The sequence below is a fragment of the Muntiacus reevesi genome, chromosome 9 (genome assembly GCF_963930625.1).
Source record: "Muntiacus reevesi chromosome 9, mMunRee1.1, whole genome shotgun sequence".
Taxonomy (NCBI): Eukaryota; Metazoa; Chordata; class Mammalia; order Artiodactyla; family Cervidae; genus Muntiacus; species Muntiacus reevesi.
In genome coordinates, this window is record NC_089257.1 from 62,233,428 (window position 1) to 62,255,034 (window position 21,607).

General features: G+C 49.0%; 4 protein-coding genes across 7 annotated transcripts; 2 read left to right on the forward strand and 2 right to left on the reverse strand.

Moving 5' to 3' along the window:
- The first annotated feature begins 260 nt into the window (after positions 1-260).
- Positions 261-6,611, forward strand: SLC37A4 (solute carrier family 37 member 4). Of its 3 annotated transcripts, none has more exons than XM_065945482.1 (10): positions 261-373; positions 1,531-1,871; positions 2,698-2,930; positions 3,240-3,483; positions 3,963-4,121; positions 4,369-4,454; positions 4,928-5,041; positions 5,239-5,304; positions 5,666-5,804; positions 5,912-6,611. In XM_065945482.1, exons 2-10 carry the CDS (start codon positions 1,724-1,726, stop codon positions 6,076-6,078), a joined length of 1,356 nt encoding a protein of 451 aa, XP_065801554.1. In that variant the 5' UTR covers positions 261-373; positions 1,531-1,723; the 3' UTR covers positions 6,079-6,611. The 3 variants fall into 3 exon arrangements, with proteins under 3 accessions (XP_065801554.1, XP_065801556.1, XP_065801555.1); XM_065945483.1 differs by lacking the exon at positions 261-373 and adding an exon at positions 386-508; XM_065945484.1 differs by lacking the exon at positions 5,239-5,304.
- Positions 6,612-7,265: 654 nt separating this feature from the next.
- On the reverse strand, positions 7,266-10,553 carry TRAPPC4 (trafficking protein particle complex subunit 4). Its single transcript, XM_065945486.1, has 5 exons — positions 10,167-10,553; positions 9,814-9,988; positions 8,633-8,736; positions 7,879-8,005; positions 7,266-7,610 (listed from the first exon to the last, which is right to left on the reverse strand). Exons 1-5 carry the CDS (start codon positions 10,339-10,341, stop codon positions 7,532-7,534), a joined length of 660 nt encoding a protein of 219 aa, XP_065801558.1. The 5' UTR covers positions 10,342-10,553; the 3' UTR covers positions 7,266-7,531.
- Positions 10,554-10,664: 111 nt separating this feature from the next.
- RPS25 (ribosomal protein S25) lies at positions 10,665-12,501 on the forward strand. 2 transcript variants are annotated; one of them, XM_065945488.1, is made up of 5 exons: positions 10,665-10,843; positions 11,077-11,172; positions 11,719-11,902; positions 12,252-12,350; positions 12,420-12,501. In XM_065945488.1, exons 1-4 carry the CDS (start codon positions 10,841-10,843, stop codon positions 12,344-12,346), a joined length of 378 nt encoding a protein of 125 aa, XP_065801560.1. In that variant the 5' UTR covers positions 10,665-10,840; the 3' UTR covers positions 12,347-12,350; positions 12,420-12,501. The 2 variants fall into 2 exon arrangements, with proteins under 2 accessions (XP_065801560.1, XP_065801559.1); XM_065945487.1 differs by having other exon boundaries at positions 10,666-10,843; positions 12,452-12,501.
- Positions 12,465-20,167, reverse strand: CENATAC (centrosomal AT-AC splicing factor). The gene is made up of 11 exons (XM_065945485.1): positions 20,000-20,167; positions 19,694-19,857; positions 19,201-19,299; positions 16,697-16,763; positions 16,559-16,621; positions 16,175-16,239; positions 15,918-16,023; positions 14,828-14,858; positions 12,969-13,058; positions 12,759-12,891; positions 12,465-12,674 (listed from the first exon to the last, which is right to left on the reverse strand). Exons 1-11 carry the CDS (start codon positions 20,117-20,119, stop codon positions 12,599-12,601), a joined length of 1,014 nt encoding a protein of 337 aa, XP_065801557.1. The 5' UTR covers positions 20,120-20,167; the 3' UTR covers positions 12,465-12,598.
- Between the last annotated feature and the right edge of the window lie 1,440 nt (positions 20,168-21,607).

Below are 21,607 nucleotides of genomic sequence, written 5' to 3' on the forward strand. Positions count from 1 at the left end.
CCAACAGTCTGACCACAAAATAAATGTTCACATTGTGCTCACTGAGGCCTGCATTAATTTCTTACAGAAAACACAAGACATCTCCCAGACGATGTGAGAACAGTGACTGGTAGCGGGAGGCACTTACTAAAATATGGTTTCTCGAAGCCCATCAGTTAAGAAGGAAACATATGACTCCAACCCCTAAGCGGCGCTGTCCTCCTCCGAGGACCAGGGTGACCCGCAAGATTAAACCTAAACCATTAGAGCAGGATTGACTCTCAGGACTGCAAGTCGCAGGCGGAGGCCCCGCCCCATCCAGGGCGCAGGCGCATGCGCCCGACAGGCCCGGCCGGCCCCGCCCCTTGCTACCCCGGCTCCCACCTCTGTTCAGGTAGGGGGCGGTGTGCGGGGGAGGGGCGTCTCCTGAGGGCGGGACTGGAGCGCGAGTCTCAGGTGCTGCGCTCTTTTGTCCGAGGCCCAACTTTCTACTGCACACAGAGCTGTTTCTGCGACTGCCGGTTCAGGGGTAGGGGCACTCGCTGTCTGGGACCAGTTCGCGCCGGCTCCTTTGTGTTGCAGAGTCCTGGGGTCTCCGCACCACTCCAGCCCCTGCACTCGGGCCCTCGTCCATTCCCAGCCGGAGTCGGGTGTCCTGGGTAGCTTGACACGGGGCTGGGCAGATGCCGAGAGCACGCCGCCTCGCTCCTTCCTTCCCCTTCTTACCGCTCGGTTCCACCCCGCTAGGCCGAGCCACTCGGCCGCCGAAGCGAGGGGCCTTTGGGGCCTCCGAGCGGCCAACTGCTCCGCTTGCGCCCACGCCTTCTGCTCCAGTTGCTTTCCCCACCGAGCCGAAAAGCCAGGGACGTGTTGCCGGGGCCCTGGGAAGCGGGGAGCTTGGGCACTGCGCCGGCAGTCCGCCGCCGCACCTTCCCGCCCACAGGCCGTCCGGTCACGGTCCCTGAAGCCCCAGCCTGCCAGACCGGAACCCATACTGACGTCAAGGGTAGAGGCGATCAGACCTCAGCCCCTAGCGGGGCTTTCGATGTGACACTGTGTCTTGAGCTGGGGAGTTTCTCCTGCCTCGCCTTACTTACAGTTCTGCAACTATAATACACAGTTACACCCCACCGTGTGCTAAAAAACATCAGGAGTTACAGGACTTGAAGTCAGCTCTGGAAGACTTGGAAGTGAGGTTGTTTGGCGTTCGTGTCTGATTGAATGTGTATGTGTAGAAACTAACCCAGCACCTAGTGCAGTGCCTCGCAACCAGTAGTCCCTCAATAAACTTTCCCTGAATGAATGAGGTAAGTGGCTGAGGAAGCCGGCTAGATCATTCCACGCCTGCCTCCCCTGGGCGCAAGGAGACAAAAGTAATTAGGTTAAGTCTTTAATCACCGCTGGTCTCAGGCTCGCCGAGGCGGAAGCGCCGTGAAAGAAATCCTGGGGACACCGGGTGCTGGCCTAGATCAGGGACACTGCCTTCCCTCCCGAACCCCCTCCAGCCCCCACAGCTTGGGCGTCAGTAATCTATTTTCTTGTCTCCCTCAGGACACCGGGTTCCCTAGGAGCCGCCCCAGGCTTAATGATTGTCCAGAAGGAGGCTATAAAGGGAGCCTGGGAGGCTGGGTGGAGGAGGGAGCAGAAAAAGCCTAACTCAGCAGACCTGGCACTGAGAGCCCGCCAGCCCCAGCCGTGGTCAGAGACTTTGTGTCCCAGCCAGTAAGGCCTGATCCCTGCCACCATGGCAGCCCGAGGCTATGGCTATTACCGAACCGTGATCTTCTCGGCCATGTTTGGAGGCTACAGCCTGTACTACTTCAACCGCAAGACCTTCTCCTTTGTCATGCCGTCGTTGGTGGAGGAGATCCCTCTGGACAAAGATGACTTGGGTGAGTCCTGGCAGGGCAGGGTGGTGGACCCAAGAACACAGGACCAGCAGGACAAGCTGCGTGTCTGTGCAGTGTGGTGGGTATAGGCACGGAATATGTGTGGATTGTCTGCATAGCTGAGGCCAGGGGACAGCGCATGTGCAGGATGAAGAAGCTCTGAGATCCATGTCAGTGGACACTGGTAAAGGACTGGGGGTATGGTCTATGCATGTCTGACGGCTGTGATTCTGACGTGTGTGCGCATGTGTGTGCATGCACGGGTGCCTGTGACCAACAGGTATCCCTGAGGCACTGTGTGTTAGGGGGATTCTGAGCAGTTTCTGCACTTTGTGGGTGCAGGCTTAGACCACAGGGTGAGTGCTGGCTGCTGACACTGTGAGCACTTGGAACCGCGGAGTTGGCACAATGACTCCATGTGGTCTAGCAGGCTATCCCTTCAGGAGGAATAAGGTCCTTGACTTCAATTCTAAGCCTTTGCCCCATGTTCAGAGATGGGGCAACAGAACTGCGAGAGGCCGGGTGAGGGGGAAATCAGGTATATGAGAATCACAGGGAGGGGGGCTGTCCTGCCACCTGACAGCTGCTGCTAGAGCTCTTCAAGAGGCTGACAAGTCATGGGTCAGCCTGGGGCTAATGCTAATGGAGAGATAGGAGGAATAGCCTGGCACCATGAATGAATGTCAGGAATCCTTCCTCTTGGAAGGAACCTGTCTCACCCTGCCAGGCACCTCTACACACCTGACCCCATGACTTCCTCCACCCTCCTGTGCCTTTGCCCTGTCCCTAACCCCCCAGGTGTCCTGCTCCCTGCTCCCCTCCTCTGCAGGGCTCATCACCAGCAGCCAGTCCGCTGCCTACGCCATCAGCAAGTTTGTGAGCGGGGTGCTGTCTGACCAGATGAGTGCTCGCTGGCTATTTTCTTCTGGGCTTCTCCTGGTTGGCCTGGTCAATGTAGCCTTTTCCTGGAGCTCCGCGGTGCCTGTCTTTGCTGCTCTCTGGTTCCTCAATGGCCTGGCACAGGGGCTGGGCTGGCCCCCATGTGGCAAGGTCCTGCGGAAGGTGAGTGTCTGCTTCCGAGGAGCTGGTTCAGATTGGCAGAGACGACACCTAAAGACTACATGGGGGCACCAGCACCTCCACCCCAGAGTAGTTTCCTCAGGAGTTCAGCCCAGCTCCTGTTGCTTGTCAAGATATTTTAGGAGGCTGAATGTGGTGGGATCAGGTGGCAGATGAGGGAATTGGCCTTGCCAAGTAGAAGTGCCCTCTCCCTCCTTCCTGTAATGTGAGCTCCTGGGTCTGTCCCACCTGACCCCACCTTCCGTATGGACTGGAGGCTGGGCACCTACTCTGTTCCTCTCTGCCCCACAGTGGTTTGAGCCATCTCAGTTTGGCACTTGGTGGGCCATCCTGTCAACCAGCATGAACCTGGCTGGAGGGCTGGGCCCCATCCTGGCAACCATCCTCGCTCAGAGTTACAGCTGGCGCACCACGCTGGCCCTGTCTGGGGCACTGTGTGTAGCTGTCTCCTTCCTCTGTCTCCTGCTCATCCACAATGAACCTGCTGATGTTGGACTCCAAAACCTGGACCCCACCCCCTCCAAGGGCAAGAAGGGTGAGTACCCACCAAAGCCACCCTCTGGGAACCTTCCTTTATCATTCACCTGGCAGACTGTCGCTGAAGACGGCTGTATCCTTGGCCCTGTGCTAGCCAATGGATGTCAGGGGAGGGATGGTGATGGAGTGGGTTGGGGAGTAAGTAAAACTCCATCCTGAGAGACAGTTAAGTGCCAGACAAGTGGCAGAGCCAACAAATGCTATGACTCATGTTATGGACTGGTCCTTCCTTATAACAGAGCCACACTTCCTTGTGTGGACAGCATCCTAAGCTTAAGTGTCTTGGGTACCTCTTCTATCCTCACTGGTCCTCACATTCAGTGGAGGAGAGAGGGCAGAACAGTAGGTGAGGGGTTGTGCTGATCCTTGGCTATGTGGATGGACTCTGTCCCTGTGGCTAGTTAATGAGTGGTGGGGGCTTGAGGTGGGCAGGGCAGCTGGAGCAGAGTCTGAGGCCTGGCCTTCTCCCACCCCCAGGCTCCTCGAAGGAGGAGAGCACCTTACAGGAGCTGCTGCTGACTCCTTACCTGTGGGTGCTCTCCACTGGCTACCTTGTGGTGTTTGGAGTAAAGACATGCTGTACTGACTGGGGCCAGTTCTTCCTCATCCAGGAGAGAGGACAGTCTGCCCTCGTGGGTGAGATGAGTGTTGGGATGGGGCAGGCCTAGGGAGCAGGAGCCAATGCAGGGGATGGGAAATTCAGGGCCAGTTCCCTTTATCCCCTCTCCTCTTTCCCTGAGGCCGGACACTACTCAGGCAGCTGTAGTCAGTCACGCTTGGGGACCCTGTGCCTATCTGGGTTTAAGCCAGTCTGGGACAACCCCAAGGTGTAACGCCCTTCCACCCTCCCTTTCCCTCTTCCCACTGCAACTCCTCACTGCAGGTAGCTCCTACATGAGTGCCCTGGAGGTTGGGGGCCTTGTAGGCAGCATCGCAGCTGGCTACCTGTCAGACCGGGCCATGGCCAAGGTGAGTGGGCAGAAGGGACAGGAAGGAGGAGGGTCCCTTTAAATCTTCCCAGCATGACTGGGACACCAGAAGTGTGAGCCTTGGGCACATGTAGCTTGGCATGTGCTGGTTTAGGCTGGGTAAGGCGGGAATGTTTGCAGGATATTTTTCTTCGTTAAGAATGTGGACTTGAAGCTAACTGATATCAAGGAGAGCCGGCATTTCTCTCCACCTAGCTTCTCCACAGCCCCAGGAAAACCGGGTGCAGCCTGCCAGCCCATGTCCTCAAGCCTGCCCAGGTGGAGGAAGGGATGTTGTGGAGTTTGGCCTCAGAACATAATAAGCAGGTCCCAGGGCCTCCCAGAGCTGCCCTGGGCCAAGAACTGCAGTGGGATTGCCAAAGACCAGTCAGCAGAGGCCTGCTGTGTCAGAGTCCAGGGGTGGGGGTTCTCTGCTGCTCCTGGGGCCTGACATTGCCAGGACTGTGCCCACAGGCAGGGCTGTCCATCTACGGGAATCCCCGCCATGGCCTGCTGCTGTTCATGATGGCTGGCATGACGGCATCCATGTACCTCTTCCGGGTCACTGTGACCAGTGACTCCCCCAAGGTAAGTAAAGAGGGCCTGGCTCACAGCAGGGACAAGGATGAGAAAGCAAGGGCCACTGACTCTCCCTCCCTCTCCCTGGCCTTTTTCTGCCTCAGACTGTCCTTGTCAGTTGTTTGTACCTCAGTTCCCCTCTTCTTTACTCTGGTGACCCTCCTTGACTCTGGGCCTGGTTTCTTCTCCTCTCTGTGCTCCTCTAGGATATTGCTTTCTGGACTCCGGCTCTTCACCCTCTTGCTGAGCTCACAGGCTTTACAGAGAATGAGGTGCTCCATCTTTATCTCTGGTTTTTCTCTTGGTCTTAACTCACCTTTATCTTACCCCGCTCTGCCTTGTCCCCAGCCAATCTGGCTTGCACAAATCCTGAGAGGGGACAGCATCTAACTCAAGAGGGATGGCTTCTCTACCTTCCTCACCTACCCACAAAGGTCCCTTAGGTTGGCTCAGTGTGGCCGCCGCTCCTCCAGTCTGTAGTCAGTTAGTTGTATTGGGAAGTGGTCTGTATGTGGGAGCCACTTTCTCCTTACAACTATTTGTTCCTGGGGCCAAGCACTCTCTCCTGTGCCAAGGGCAGGTAGGTAGCAGTCTTTCTCAGACTCTAACTGCCACCCTGCACTGCCCTTACAGCTCTGGATCCTGGTGTTGGGAGCTGTGTTTGGTTTCTCCTCTTATGGTCCCATCGCCTTGTTTGGAGTTATAGCCAATGAGTGTGCCCCTCCGAACTTGTGTGGCACCTCCCATGCCATTGTGGGACTCATGGCCAATGGTAAGTGATACCCCCACTGATGCCTTGCACTCAGGCCAGCAAGGGGCTGGATTAAACCCCTCTGGCTCCAGCCTCACGGTGACACGGGCTCTTCTCCTCCCTGACAGTGGGCGGCTTTCTGGCTGGGTTGCCCTTCAGCACAATTGCCAAACATTACAGTTGGAGCACAGCCTTCTGGGTGGCTGAGGTGATCTGTGCGGCCAGCACAGGTGCCTTCTTCCTTCTACGAAACATCCGCACCAAGATGGGCCGAGTGCCCAAGAAGGCTGAGTGAGGACAGTGCAGGCTCCAGAGCATCCTATCCTACTTGTGGCCTTTCCCCTCCGTGGGGGTAGGGAGGGAAAGAAGGGAGGGGGCCGTCTTCACTAGCACCTTTGACTTTCCCTTTCTGCTCCTTTTCCCTTATCTACATGGCACTGGAAGTTATCAGTAGTTAATGAGGTCCCAGCTCATCTCATCTCTATTTAAAGGACAACCTTTGTTCTTGGACTCCATTAGCTCCTATTTCCTGCCTTCAAATAGGAACCCCCTGCACTCAGGAAGTCTCCTATACCCTTCTCCCTCTCCTGAGCCCCACCCTGTCTCCATCTCACCCCATCCTCACCTGAGGTGAGGCATCTCCTGCCTGCAGCAGCTGGGCAGCCATGGCCCAAGACTTCTGCCAGAAGGCCTCAGCAAGGAGGCTACTGCTCCCGCCAATACTTTGGAGTTCAGGGCCAAAAGGTCACTCTCACCAATACCAAGGGTATAATAGGTGGGAGGGTAGAAAGATTTGTTATAGAGAATTAAAACTAGATTTGATACTAACCTTGTCAGTGAATCATTCTTTCAAAAGGTGTAATACAGAGACAGCTTTGAAAAATACTCAATACTTGCATTCTCTACCCCAAGAGAGCCAGGGAAAGCTGAAGGGTAAATGGACTCCTTTAAGCTCCTGCTTCCTCTGCCTTCAACTTCATACTGCAGAATTCAATGTACATTTTAGAGATGATGCTACTGGGTGTCAGGCAGTTTAAATAACTTGCTGGAGGGAGGCAACAGTATAGTCAGAAAGACAGTATAGTCAGAAAGTCTAGGTTCAAGGTCTACTGGTAACTAGCTTTGAGACTTCGAAGCAGAGTTTGTACTTTGCTAAATCTCATCTGTAACACAAACAGGATGAACATCCTGAGCTAAGGGAGAGGATGAAGTGAGATAAAGCAGTAAAACCTGGCTGTGAGCCCTTGATAAATGTTCCATCATTGTTTTCATTATCGTCATCACTACCACACCACCCAGGAAGTCAGTGGCAATCCAAGACTGCTGCTTCGAAGTCCCATGTTCATTCATTCACTTAATGAATATATATTTGTTTTGTTTTCTACTGGAACACAGTATCTCAGCTTCCTTGAATTCCCTTATCATTCCTGTTTCCCCTTCTGAGGCTTTCTCCCCCAAACCATCAATTAGGATAGCAAACACTGAGCTCAAAGGAATGTTTATTACAACATTTATGGGCCTACCTCCTATAAATAATCTGTACAGAGTTGGGAAGTAGAACCATGACAGATATAGGAGGAAAAAGAGAATGGTATTAAGGCTTGGGATCAGAACATGTCATCAGGCTCAGCATCCTCCCATTTTCAAGTGCACTAACAATGCTGCCGGGATCTCCATCAAAGTGGAAACCGCAGGATTCCTGCTGTAGGATCTCTTAAGAATTTGGTGGGGTCCACTGTAGGTTCAGTCTAAGACCCAGGTCCAAAGGTTCCAGCCTTCTCTGCCACCTCAAGGGCTAACTTCAGGTTCTGGTCAAACAGTTCACACCTAGGCCAGGCCCAGGAGGCACAAGTAAAGACAAAGTGTTAGGCCTGGCTCTCTCCCCACGGTGGGTACAGAGGCAGAGCCAGTGGAAACTCTGCTTGAAGGCCATCAAACTCAAGCAAAGTCCTTGCTTTCTCAAAAGAATAAGTGAAAGGCTAGTTACTTTTTATTTAAAAATAACTATTACACTTCAAAATGACATTGGGGAAGCAAATACAGGGAGAGGAAACAAGGAGGCTTTGACCAGAATCTGCAAACTGGGACCGCTTACCTGATGGGCATTTCCAGGGAGTAAAATGGATTCTTCAGGGCAAAGTCTGAGTAAATCTCATAAATTTTTCGGAGAAGAGAATCTATCCCAGCCTGCCTAGGATCCGCCAGCACCACAAACTTTATCCCTGGAGAGGGACCAATGATTACCAAAGGGTAGAGAATCAGCAAATAAAACTGTCCTGTTTGTACAGCACTTTATATGCTCATTTTTATTTTATCCTTATTGCCTCATAAAGCATGAAAAGCAAGACTGTGAATTTACAGGGGAGAGCAGAGAAGTGAAATGACTTTATAGCACCACCCAGCTGATTGAGTGACTAGGCTTTGGGTTCTAGCTCTGTTGCTTACTTCTGGCCTGGGTGCCCCTCAGCACAAAGTGCCAGGCAGGGAACAAACTCAGGCAGTTTTCCGTGCTCTGCCTTCACGAAGTGAGGCAATGCCACTCAGGATCCAAAGGCCATTTTCAACTGGCATTCCAATTTTATTTTGGAACAACCCTTACACCTTCCAAAATGTGTGCAACATGAGAGAACACTAAGGTGAGTTTATCTACGCACTGGATAACGAGGGCTGAGCATGGACAAAACTGGCATCAAGATTAAATATTGGCTTTAGAGTCACAAAACAAATAACTGTGCACTTGTCCCAGAAAAAGCTAACCACCACCCCCTTGCTTACCAGAGCTAACTCTGGTCAATGCCTTCCTCCAACCAGACCCATCACATGCCTTTGGCCTGTCTGGAAGCGCGTACCTGTCAGTGTCTGGAAGCAGTGCAGTTTGAATGTATCTGTCTCCAGCATCTCAATGCCTGAGCTGCCCTGTTCAGGAGACAGCTGGGAGCCGATTGCGAACAGCCTATTTGCAAGAAAGGCAAAGTTGGGAATGCACCTCATTGCTATAAGGGAGGAGTGCTTCTCAAACTTTTCCACCGAGGTGACCCTTATCTTCTGAACACTTAAATTACAGCTTGAAATAGAAGCAGCAGTGTGAACTGCCTGGCACCAGTTATCAAAATTTTATAAGAATTCATTTGAACTCTGCATGTATTTTACAATCACACTTTGCTACAAAACATACTACATTGAAAACTTTGGGCAAAATTAACACTCTGGGATTACCATGCCATATTTATCCACCAGCTGACCATGCATATCCAACACATCTTATAATACAACTGACAGCAGGAAAAGATCTTAAAGATCATTTAATCACCTTACTTTAAAGATGAACATAAATCAATCCAATTGTTGGGTTTGTGACCAATTAACTATGTCTAGTAGTTCTGGGTTACCTTGGTGGATTTCACCCCTCAAATGGCTCTAACTGGCTGGCCCTGAGAAAATTTACTTTAAAGAAAAATTATAGTTATGTTCAGGTCACTCGGTATGACTAGGTGGACTCCCCTCACCAGGCCAATTGATAATGACTGCTCTGACCCCGGTCATAAATATGAGTTTTCTTCTATTACTCAAGCTCAACCAGAAAAACAAGCAAAGGTTTAGCCAAGGAATAAAATCTCCCACAATTATGGAATGGATTTATGTAGATGGGGTGTCCCTGGTGGCTCAAATAAATGGTAAAGAACACCTTTGCAATGCAGGAGACTCAGGTTCCATCCCTGAGTGGGGAAGATCTCTTGGAGAAGAGAATGGCTACCCATTTCAATATTCTTGTCTTGAGAACTCTATGGACAGAGTCTGGTGAGCTACAGTCCATGGCAGGGGGTGGTCACAAAGAGTGGGACACAGCTGAGGGGCTGTGTTACTTTTTTAGAGAAAGGTAAGCACCGCCAGTCAACAAGTCTCTGAGCGCAGAGCTACACTAATCCAGTCAGGCTGTGATCGCTTCTCGGCCTTATGGCTAAGATCAAGTGCAGTCAGGCTATGAGCCAAGAGTTGACGGACAGAATCTAGGAAGAGTTGTGCGACTTACGAGTGGAACATGGAGGCCAGCATGAGCTTCTCATTGGAGGTGAGGCGAGGGCGGCCGAATCGAATGGACACTGGGTAGTTAGCAGGGTTGCCCAGGTACTCCAGCACCTCTTTCCCATCGGCCGTATACTTGCCATTCACGTCCACACCATTGATAGCCAGCACTGCGTGGCCCACTGCAATGGCGAAGCTAAGGGTCAACAAAGCCTCAGAATGCGGATCCCGCCAACAGTACAAATGACCCAGCCCCCAATTTCATCCGCCCCCCTCCCAGAGATAACAGCCCACCATGGCAGCACCTGGCCCCGCCTCATTCCCCCCCAACCCCGCGCCCCGGGAACGAGCCTAACCCACCCCGGATGCCGTCTCGCTGGCCAAAAGCTACCAGCACACGCTCGTCGTGCAGCTTAAGCAGCAGATCCAACGGGTAGCTGAACGTTTTCTCAGCCTCGGCCCGTGGGGCGTAGCTGTCCAACTGGTAAATAAGGCCGCCAGCTTTGTTCACCACATAAACACTGAAAATCGCCATAGCTGCCGCCGAGGCTGCCGGACTAGGACACAGCCTCTTCCTCCCGGCCCCGCCCCGGAAGCGCAGCACGGGACCTGCTCTCGGCGCTTCAGGCCGCGCTTCCGTTCCCCGGCCCGCGGGGCCCGCTGAAACGCTTCCGCACTTGGAGCACGCCTGAGTGCCACTAACACAGGGACTTTAGATGCCGGGACCTATAAAATTGTTCTCCTTTCCTTTTTACCGGATCTTAGCGCCAGGAAAGTGTAAAATGTGACTGCCTCAGAACTGGCCGCAAAATCGAAAAGTCAGGGATAACGCCGAGAGTGTGACGTTGCGGAGGTAACAGTTCCGGGCCTGAGCTCAACCTGTGCCTCCGGACTTCCTTCGCGCGGCTCCGCCCCTTGTCCCGGAAGCAATCGCTGCGGCCGGAGGTTTCTGGGCTTGCTCGCGGGGCGCACTTCCTTTTTGTCCGACATCTTAGCGAGGCGGCAGTGGTCGCAGTTGCTCTCCGGCCTTCGCTATGGTGAGCTCGGTGTAGGGGAAACTGGTGTGGTTCTGGGAGCAGGCGGTGCCGGCGCGCGTTTGGGGCAGCATCGGCGGAGGGCTCACACAACTGCCGGGCCACGTGTGGAGATGGGAGGGCTGTAGCTTCCCCCATGTGCTCCGGTAGTGGAGTCTGGGCAGGGTGGCGGGCGAAGGAGTAGCGGGAGCGTGAAGGGCTTGTGACGTGGCCGCATTCCGGCTTTTCTCCTACAGCCGCCCAAGGACGACAAGAAGAAGAAAGATGCCGGAAAGTCGGCCAAGAAAGACAAAGATCCAGTGAACAAATCTGGGGGCAAGGCCAAAAAGAAGGTAGGAGTAAAGCCCCTCAAACGGTGAGGGATGTTGGGGGCGTCTAGTCTCATTTCCCTATACTGTAACAAATGGCTTGTAAGGTTGTGGGGTTTAGAGTCAGGTTATTAAGAGTTTACACTCACATCACTGTTTTGGTTTTGACTCATACAAAGAATGGGGATGTATATGCTACTCGGAAATGAAAAATGAGCTACTTTAATTGGGCTAGTGGGGCTCAGCCAATATCCGAAAGCCTTAAAGATAGTTTATTTCCCCCCCAACGTAATGTCTCCGATGCCTTCAGCAATAACCAAGGTCTCTTTTACTTTGAACTTGGCTCTATGATTAGTTGAGCTTTCATTTGCTGTGTTTGCAGATTCTGAATTTTATAGGTTTCTGCAGCCCAAAGGACAGACCCACTCTTGTATAACTCTGCAACCGTGTAACAATTCTTTGAGTCAGGTTGTTCCAGAGAAGGGAATTACTGGTGCTTTGAAGAGCACTGATTTTTTTCCCCCCTTTTTCTTCCTTCCTTTTTTTTTTTTTTTTTTTTTTGGTGAGCAGAAGTGGTCCAAAGGCAAAGTTCGGGACAAGCTCAATAACCTAGTCTTGTTTGACAAAGCAACATATGACAAACTCTGTAAAGAAGTTCCCAACTATAAGCTTATAACTCCAGCTGTTGTCTCTGAGAGACTGAAGATTCGTGGTTCCCTGGCCAGAGCAGCCCTTCAGGAACTCCTTAGTAAAGGTGAGAGGAGGGTGTGTTGTACTGGTTTGTATGCTTTTTGCACCTTAGTTTGGGCTGACCATGTTAGCCATTTTAAATGCAGTAGGTGGAGGTTAGCAATACAATTCTAGCATGTTATCTAGGCTATTGTAGTACCTAAGTGGAAACAGTGATTTTCAAGTTACAGTAAAGTGTTGTGAGGGTAGCCATCCCAAGAGCTGGTAGAGTCCCTTCTTTTTAAGGGGTGAGTCAGGTTAGATTACACCAAGAAATGTAGGCATGTCTTGTAAATTCATGCTTAAATTAAGCATTTTTAGTTTGTTGAGTTTTTATAGTACTATTGTGTGAAAATTTTATTCTCTCTTTCTAGGACTTATTAAACTGGTTTCAAAGCACAGAGCTCAAGTGATTTACACCAGAAACACCAAGGGTGGAGATGCCCCAGCTGCTGGTGAAGATGCATGAACAGGTGAGCTGGTAGATTTGTGAACCTGGGGCTCCTATATGAAGCACACATCCCCTTCACAAGGGTCTGTAGTTCTGATTTGATTTTTTTTTTTTTTAAAACAGGTCCCACCAGCTGTACATTTTGAAAAATAAAACTTTATTAAATCAAATAAGTGGGTTTGTCTGTTTCCTAAGAAAGGCAGTTACAGGATAATAGCATGTAACAGATTTGTTGTCTTGGCTTCGAGCCTTATAGTGGTCGAAAATACATCAGGAAGCCATTAGCTTTTTTCCTTTATGTGACTGCTGTTTGTTTCTTGCTGCAGCTTCAGTTTTGAATTGATGCCTGAAAAGAAATGAAAGGTTAGCAGCACAAAGAGTGAGATCTCCACGGTGGGAGCAGGTTGGGGTCCTGACACTGGGCTCATACCTGGATTGCCAGCGGCGTCCATTATTCCAGACCCGGCCAAAAGAGGGCAGCCAGCCAGCACTGGTGCTGGAGCTGTGGTCAAAGTTGGCCCCAACTCTGTCTGGTGGGAGCTTCTTCAGTTTCTGTTTTTCCTCTACAATGAGTAGTTTTATTTGAGTAGGAAGACTTAAAGAGTAGGAAGCCTTCATCACCATTCCTGTATTAACTTACTTTCTTTAAGAAACTCTTCATAGGATGGTCCTATTTGTTGGTTCCCAGAGCTATAGTCCTCATCTTGGACCATCCAGGGAGGTGTGGCACCTGGAAAAGGAAGACCTTTTAAGCAGAAATGAAAACACTTCAGGACTTCTGGACCATGGGAATTAGAGGGTCTTAAGCTTATTGGGGGCATGACATAACAACAAACTGCACACATTGAAGGTGTACAATTTGAAATGTTTGCAGTAAAATCACGCCGTGTATCCTTGTGCCCCTTTAAATTATTTTTTAGCACACCTCCTTTATACCCCTTTCCAAGGTCCAGGCCACCACTGATGTGTGTTCTGTTGCCATAGATTAGTTTGCCTCTTCTATAATTTTGCATAAATGAAATATAATATGTACTCTTGCCTACCTTTTAGCGTATTCTGAGATTGTGTGTTGCATGTATCAGTCATTCCTTCCTTGTTGAGTATTCTTTGAATTGTTCACATTTGCTGGGGCATGTTTAGATTTTTTCAACTTTTAAAGAAACTGCTGAACTCTTCCAAAGTAGTTATGCCATTTTGCATTCTCACCAGCAGTTTATAAGAGTTCTGCATACATACTTTTTTTTTTTTTTTTTTGCTGTGTGACATGGTCAACTTTTTCCCTGTCCAGGTATCAAACCCACACTTCGTGCATTGAGTGCAGAGCCTTAACCACTGAAGCACCAGATAAGTCCATAGTTGTAGCTATTTTGATGACCACCTTTTTATATGCCTTTATTGAGTTTTGTGCTGCACTTAAGTTGCTTGAGTTGTGTCTGATTCTGGACTGTAGCCCACTGGGCTGCTCTCCATGGGGTTTTCCAGGCAAGAATACTGGAGTGAGCTGCCATGACCCTTGCAGGGGACCTTCCCAACCCAGGGATCAAACCCATCTTTCTTAAATCTGCATTGGCACGCAGGTTCTTTACCGCTAGTGCCACCTGGGAAGGCTGTTGAGTTTTGAGAGGTCTTCATATATTGAAGATAGTTTCTTCATCAGATGCTTTTCTTTTTTTGAAAAACATGTTTATTATGCTAAAGTTTTGCAGTGTTCCATTTTTCAAGCAAAATATTTTTTACCCTTAGGCGAAACACAAAGAGGCTGTGTGGCTGTGGCAGGTCTAATGCTATGGTTTTTCTTTAATATAAAAATATTAAGCGTATTATTTTTAAAAACACAGAGGTTGAACAAAAACCCACATAAGAATTACCATGTCCCTGTATATTATCAAGTGTGAAACAGATCACCAGTCCAGGTTGGATGCATGAGACAAGTGCTCGCGGCTGGTGCACTGGGATGACCCAGAGGGATGGGGAGGGAGGTGGGAGGGGGGTTTAGGATGGGGAACACATGTAAATCCATGGCCGATTCATGTCAATGTATGGCAAAAACCACTACAATATTGTAAAGTAATTAGCTTCCAACCAATAAAAGTAATTGGGGGGGGGGGAATAAAGCTGCTAATACTAAAAAAAAATACAAAAAAGATGTGAGAAAGACATCAAGAAAGATAACAAATGTTGGCAAAATTATCATATACTATTTCACTGCCAAGTAAAACATCCCTGGTGAATAAGTAGCCAATTAGATAAGAAAATAAATTAAGAACAATAAAAAGGGAAAAAAATTACCATGTCCCAACACATTTACTAATTTTAAAACATCTTAGATATGAAAGGTAAAAAAAAAACATCTGGTAAGCAGGTAAACATTATGTCTGTTACTTTTCTGAGTTAGATGCATCTGACACAGGTGTCGGGGTACCCTCCTACCAGTGAAAGACCTACAACTCAAAAAAAAAAAACCTCTTACAGTTTGAGAAACATTGCCATGGGCCTTACCTGAGTGTATATTCCCAATTCCTGGTGTATCCTGTAGTGGGAAATGGGGGGAGAATTAAAAGAAAGCCAAGAGATGATAAGGATACTCAGCCTAGAAGAAGAAATTGTACAGGAGGTGGATGGAACCACTGCCACAATGCTAATGCTGCACTGAGTTTATGTTAAATCTCACAGAGCATGGTAAATCACTGAAAGACAAGTCTTGTCCCCACCATACTCAAGGGCTCAGGCTGGAGATGTCCAAAAAGTGCCTACTACATGGTAGGTAAACAAAACCCTTTCCTCACAGAGCATACATATTACTGGGGAAGAGAACTAAGTATGAATTACACAAATTACATGCACAGCTTTTTACATGGTATGACATAAGTTTCTCATGAAAAAGTGACATCTGAGCTGAAGGGGAAAGTAAGGGTAAGTAGAGAAGGGAAGGAAGACATCATTTAAGATAGTGGGAGGGAAGTTAAAGAGGGAGAGGACATAGTTATGGCTGATTCACGATGTATGGCAGGAACCAACAATTATCCTTCAATTAAAAAATGGCAATTACATGTTCAAAAGTAAAGAGCATAGCAGGAGGCTGGAGGATAAGATGTACAGATAGCAGGTGATGAGGTGTTTGGGACAAGACTGCAGGAGTAGAGATTGTTCCAAGGTGAAATAGAGGCCAAATTCAGGAGATAAGGCATACTCACTGAGCAATGTGAGAGAGGAAAAAAAGGAGGTGGGAATACTCATTAAGGGAATGTGAGAAATGAAAAAAAAAGGAGGTGATAATCCATCTATAGTTACTAGAAAGAGGAGTGGTGGGGGTTAGGTGCCTGTGGGGTATCTGTAAGTGTCCCTGTGTTGAGCTGGAACTGGATTCTGCACAGGATGATTTAGGAGTTGGTGCTCCTATGTGACAATGTAGGTAGTGTGGATACCATGGAGGGTGAGGAATGAGAACATGATACTATGGAACAAGGCAGCAAGAGGGAAAAGCCTACTAACACAGGAACAGCCAGAATATACAGAAAAGCCAGGGGAGATGGGTGTCCTGGGAACTGAGGGGGCATTAGCCCTTTCCCAACGTGCTTATCCATTGTACCTGATGACCAATGAATGTCAGAGGTTGTCCTGTCTCCATCCAGTCAAGCTCTGGGGCTGGTGGCAGGTTCAAGTATGAGGGCTGCTGTGAGGTGGAGGCTACTTGGCTGGAAAAGACAAAACAGGAGCCAGGCTGGCAGACTAGGTCCTTGAGCCATGAGGACAGCAAGAAAGATTTGTTTCCATATCTCAATCAAAGTTACAGAGTGTTCTGAGATGTCAGAACGTCCAATAAGAGGTTTCCTAACAGTCTTTTACCTGTTAGTCCCTTTCCGGCTTCCAGGTGCTGAAGAGCCCTCTTCTGGGTCTGGCACTGTCTGAGGCTGAGTTTGATTCAGGAAAAATAAATGTGTCTAGAATGCTTAAGAATGTGCCTAAGCCATGCTCCCCACCTCCAGAAGTAAACAAATTGACAAATTGAGGATACTGCCCCATCTGGCAACTTCCCTCCCTCCCAGCCCTGCCCACATTTTCTCCACTGATAAGGCCTGCCCCCTGGTGGGCAGGGACAGGAATTCAAGACAAGCAGATGGAGTCCATAAATTTTTCATCAGAAGAGCTGGTAGGTGAAATGCTGGACCTGGGAGAACCAGGAAATCAGTGGATTTGGATACTGCTCTGGCTCCTCCGAGGGAAACCAACCTCTAAGACAGACCGAATCATCTCCTGCCGGCTTTGCTCCACCTCTCGGATCTGAGCTGCCATCTGTGGGAGAGGGGTGACTCAGACAGGTACCAGAAGATGGGGCTGGGTCCTTCAGAGGCCGTTCCTTTAACTCACCTCTTTAATCACTTCATCCTCTTTTTCCTCATAGGAATCCAGACTTTTCACCATGGATTTCTTGAATCTAAAAAGGAAAGGGAAAAAAAAAAAAATAAATAAATAAATAAAAAGGAAAGGGACAAGTCACCCCAGAATCCCAATCCCTGCTAGTTGTGAAAAGATCCTCAGTAGATCATTTTTCTCTAGATTCTGAATAGTGTCAGACCTCCAGAAACCAAATCTCAGTAGTACAATGATCACCCATGTACCTCTCACCCAGATCCACTGTTAACATTCTGCCATACTGGCTCCAGTTCTCTTACAAACACATTTCCTTTCTCTCAAGAACATGAGACTTAATTCTAAATTTTTCAGCATGCATTTCCTGGGAAAAGGAACAGTCTATGAAACCATTACCATACTTTAAAAAAGAAAAATCAGTTACCCTTTTCTGATGTCCAAATTGTCCCATATTTGGGACAATATATTTGCAATAGTTTTTATCCTACAATACACACAAAGATATCTGCATAGTATCAGTACTACTGTCAACAAGACTACTAAGTAAAGCTCAAGATTTCTTTGCAGTTCTTTAATCCTTGGAAAATATCCTTCTAAGGGTGTACAGATTTTTGTTTTCAAATGTTGCTTGAATTCTGGGCCTCCCTGGTGGTCCAGTGGTTAAGAACCCACCTTGTAATGCAGGTGATACCAGTTCAATCCCTGGTCCTGGAAGATCCCATATGATGCGAGCCAGCTAAGCTCGTGCCCTGCAACTACTGAACCAGCACTGTGGAGCCTGCAGGCTGCAACTAGAGAGTAGCCCCCCCTCCACAACTAGAGAAAGTGCTCACGCTGCAACCAAAACCCAGAGCAGCCGCCCCCCCATAAAAAATTTTTTTTAAAGATGTTACTTTAATTCTTATTCTTTTGTCATTGTTACCAATTTGAGTTATATGATAACTTGTCTTTGCCTAATTTTAATATGTAAAACATTTATATAGGGGAATGGCTCTACCATGGTGCCCTGGCAGACCTTACAGGCAAAGCCTTGAACTGCAACTTAATCAAAGTCTTGACAAAAGGTCTGAATGATCCTCCAGGAACACAAGAGGACAGGAGGTCTGAAAGGAAGTGCTAGGAGGCCATCTCCCACTGGTCTCCTTATCTCTCAGAGGAGGCCGTTACGAAACAGTTTTTCATTAACTCCCAGTTCTGATGGGGTATGGGGCTTTCTGCTCTCAGAGCTGCAGATATAAAGCCTGTAGCTGCAGTCTAGTCTCGGCTCCCCAACAACAGTATCCCACAGTTCATGCTACAGTCACCCAGCCCTATTTGTATCACTGTGGTCCTTTCTGGTGTGTGGGACAACTTGGGAAGCTGGCACTTTGGGCTTACTCTTTTCACTGCCTATGTAAGTAATAAGCTGCCTGAATCTAAAAGTGGCTCATTTGTATCTTTACGGGTCAAATCAGTCAAGCCTGGCCTGACCTAGTCTTGTGTGAGCTTGAAATTTATAAAGTTCAAAAATCAAAACTATATTTAAATAAAAAGTTCAGAGAGTCCATCCATATAATTCTCAGTTATAACCTTTCTGCTAACTACCCTTTATTCATCCACCAAAAATTATATAGAGCTGGGTCAGGCTATGACAAGTAAGTGGCCTCAGTATCTTTTTTTTTTTTTTAATTTTTGATGTGGACCACTTTTTTAAAAGTCTTTAATTTGTTACAATATTGTTTCTGTTTTGGCCACAAAGCATGTGAGATCTCTGCTCCCAAGAACCTGAACCCCCTGCACTGGAATGCAGTCTTAACCTCTGAACCACCAGGGACGTTCCTGGCCACTTTCTTATTTCCTCCCGGCCCAAACAACAGACTGGAAGACAAGGTGATGGGGTTTAAGTACTTCTTAATTCCTCATTATTCTCCACACTGAGTAGAAAGGAATAATAATAAACACTATGTATTTTTTTAACTTTGGGATCCCCTTGGGTTCCACTCTCCATAATCTCAATACAGTCCCAATAAAACGGGTGATGTGAGGCTGCCTGAGTCCTCTTTCTGAGGCAGTCACAACTCAGCCCCTCTGTGCTGCCAAGCTTCCTGCACTCCAGGTAGTTGGGGCCCTCCAAGGCCAGTTAAATCTATTGTAAAGTGGGCACTGGGTAAGCATCAGTTTTTTGCACTCTGTAAAAAGCATCTTCTATTTCTAAAGAAACTTAGTAGTCTCTCTGTTACATATTAAAGTAGTTGACTATGGTCAGCTTTTATTATACGCTTCTCTATTTGCTAAATATATTGTAAATCCCACCATCCTCCCCCACCAACTAAATTATAAACCTTTCAAGGACTCTGTCATTTCTCATTTGTGTTCAACATGGTGCCTAGAATAATGAGTGCTACAAAGACCATGGTCACTGATGAAGTCCTTACTAAACTTTACAATTAGTACAGGAAGCTCCTGACACAGATGCAAAGAATCCACACTCTGCTACCTCATCATGTGGAGGAATGACTCACCGAGCAAAGTCCTGGGGGGAGATCAAAAACTTCTCTTTCATCTGGAACTCAGCCTTGTTTTCCCACCAGAATTTGTTGGTTGCTTTCTTGTGCTCTGGACTGAGAATGGAAAGGACAAGTAATCTCAGTGATAGACTACATAATGCAAACTGACACCTGGGTCTCCGGGCAAGGCTGAGAGAATACTGACAGTAGTTTCCTCAAGATCTCCAGTTTCCCCCTTCCAATAAAAATGTGACAATCTGAGAGGAAGTGATGGGAAGGAACCTTGATGGAGCCAGTTGTCCAATCATGGCCATCCCCAGCACTGAGACCACTAGGCCTAACCCTCAAGGTTGGCCATGCCTACAAGATGACTGAATCATCCAATCTTATCAAATCACAAAAACGTTCTTCCTCTCACCCACCCTAAACCCTCCCTCCATTAATTTATAGATTAATATAAACCTATTAATACACTACCGCTGTGAGGGGTTCCGGGCCCGGCGCTCACCTGGCCAGATGCTCCAGCAGCCCCCCGTGCAGCACGGTCAGGTTTCCGTGGCTCAGGTGTTTCCGCACCTCACAGCCGCAGCACAGGCACCAGCACCATCGCTCGTGCTCGGGCACGTAACGCTCCACCTGGGCGGCGCGAACGGCCTTGCGGGCGGCCTCCACCTGTGGCGGAGAGGATGCCAAGGCGGACAGGCTAAGTAGGACCCCGGCGGGATCCCCAGATCCCACCCCCTCGGGCCTTCACAGCCCCTCCCGCAGCCCCGCCCCAGGCCGTCCACGGTCCCCTCCAGCCTCCCGTCCGTACCTGCGGCAGGAGTCGCTCCAAAGCCACCTTTAGCTGCCGCTGGTGCTTGCGACTGTAGACGTGCCCGCGACCGCAGAAGAAAGTCTGGCGGCAAAGAGGACAACGCTGCGCGGGCGCCATCTGGCCAGGACTGGGAAGCCGCGACGCAAAGCTTCTCCTACGCGGCCCCGTGACCTCTGACCTCTGGGGGCGGAAGAACTCCGGGGCCCCGCGCCCCCAGCGGCTGGTAGGCGCCACTGCAAGTCTTTCGCTGCTGCGCACGCTTTTCTCCCGGCTCTTCCCTGTGCGCAAGCCCAACCAGTCACCAACAGCGCCAAATGCTGTCTGGCTGGGAAAGGTGAAGGGAAAGAGCTCCCGCAATAGTTAAGGGAGACCACACACGTATCGGGAACACTGACAAGGACCCGTGCAATGTAACAAATCGTAACTCGTGTTTATAGGGTGCTCAGTGTGTGTCCAGAACTTTACACGTACTCTGTGATCACAATAACTCTGTATGTGCGTGCATGCTGAAGTCGCTTCAGTCGTGTCCGACTCTTGTGTTCCCAAGGACTGTAGCCCACCAGGTTCCTCTGTCCATGGGATTTCCCAGGGAAGAATACTGGAGTGTGTTACCATTCCCTGCTCCAGGGTATCTTCCTGACCCAGGGGTCGAACCCCAGTCTTCCTCATTGCCAGCAGATTCTTTACCGTCTGAGCCACCAGTGACCTCTTGGAAGCACAAGGCGGAAGGCCTAATCTAAGACCTACTCACTCACACCCATGCCCCCACAGGGGCGATCTGAACGCTGCCCCTGTAAAGCTGTAAAGGGGAAGCTATAAAGGGTTCAGAATCATTGCTGACATCTTTAATCTGTAAACATGCTAAACTAGTGGAACTTTATTCTTTACAAGTCACTTCTAGAGTCAACAGCCTTCCTTGTCTGTCTATCTGCCTTAAGAACTCATAGGGCTGAAATCCCCAGACTGTTGTGATCTACACACTAGAGCTACCTCCAAAAAAGCTGGGACCTGGCCCAGACTCTATTTGTAGGACTTGGCAAACAGAGCTGTCACAGGGTCCCCAGCTTCCCTGATCATGTGTTACCTGTACTGGTGCATTAACCTGCATGGGTTACAATGTCTGTGGGTATATACAGTCAACTCTACATAATTCAGACCCAGAAATTAGGCAGACTCCCCTTCAGAGCTTGACTTCCTGTTGGAGCTTCCGCTTAGACTCAGGCCTTCACTAGATGTGATCCATTTTAATGACCCTTGCAGTTCTCAATTCCTTGACCTCTCCTCACTCCCCTGGCAGGGGTGATCCTGGACTTTTTTCACCAAAAACTGCACCTTCTCTGACTTCAAACTCTGAAGTTCTTCTCTGACCACTATCTTCTACCCTCCCTTGTGGCCCTACCTTCCAGCTAGTCTTTAACTGCAGGGATAATGGATAAGCACCCTTATCCATTCACTGAGAAAATTATTCATCATTTGCCAGCTGCTAAATACTTTGCTCCTTTAAAGGTTTAAAAATTTTTAAAGTGTGGCCTCCAGGTCAGCAGCATCAGCATCTGGGAGCTTGTTAGAAATACAAACGCTTGGGCCCCACCCCAGATCTACTGA

Excerpts from the sequence above, each read along its gene's own strand:
- SLC37A4 (XM_065945482.1), top strand. The coding sequence starts at position 1,724 with ATGGCAGCCCGAGGCTATGGCTATTACCGAACCGTGATCTTCTCGGCC. Across the intron at positions 4,455-4,927 it reads CAGACCGGGCCATGGCCAAG|GCAGGGCTGTCCATCTACGG; the intron begins GTGAGTGGGCAG and ends CTGTGCCCACAG. Across the intron at positions 5,805-5,911 it reads TGTGGGACTCATGGCCAATG|TGGGCGGCTTTCTGGCTGGG; the intron begins GTAAGTGATACC and ends CCTCCCTGACAG.
- TRAPPC4 (XM_065945486.1), bottom strand. The coding sequence starts at position 10,341 with ATGGCGATTTTCAGTGTTTATGTGGTGAACAAAGCTGGCGGCCTTATT. Across the intron at positions 8,737-9,813 it reads CTGGCCTCCATGTTCCACTC|GCTGTTCGCAATCGGCTCCC; the intron begins GTAAGTCGCACA and ends TCTTGCAAATAG. Across the intron at positions 7,611-7,878 it reads TCCCTGGAAATGCCCATCAG|GTGTGAACTGTTTGACCAGA; the intron begins GTAAGCGGTCCC and ends GGCCTGGCCTAG.
- RPS25 (XM_065945488.1), top strand. Across the intron at positions 11,173-11,718 it reads GGGGCAAGGCCAAAAAGAAG|AAGTGGTCCAAAGGCAAAGT; the intron begins GTAGGAGTAAAG and ends TTTGGTGAGCAG. Across the intron at positions 11,903-12,251 it reads TCAGGAACTCCTTAGTAAAG|GACTTATTAAACTGGTTTCA; the intron begins GTGAGAGGAGGG and ends CTCTCTTTCTAG.
- CENATAC (XM_065945485.1), bottom strand. The coding sequence starts at position 20,119 with ATGGCGCCCGCGCAGCGTTGTCCTCTTTGCCGCCAGACTTTCTTCTGC. Across the intron at positions 16,622-16,696 it reads AGGATGAAGTGATTAAAGAG|ATGGCAGCTCAGATCCGAGA; the intron begins GTGAGTTAAAGG and ends CCTCTCCCACAG. Across the intron at positions 16,024-16,174 it reads AGCCGGAAAGGGACTAACAG|CCAAGTAGCCTCCACCTCAC; the intron begins GTAAAAGACTGT and ends TGTCTTTTCCAG.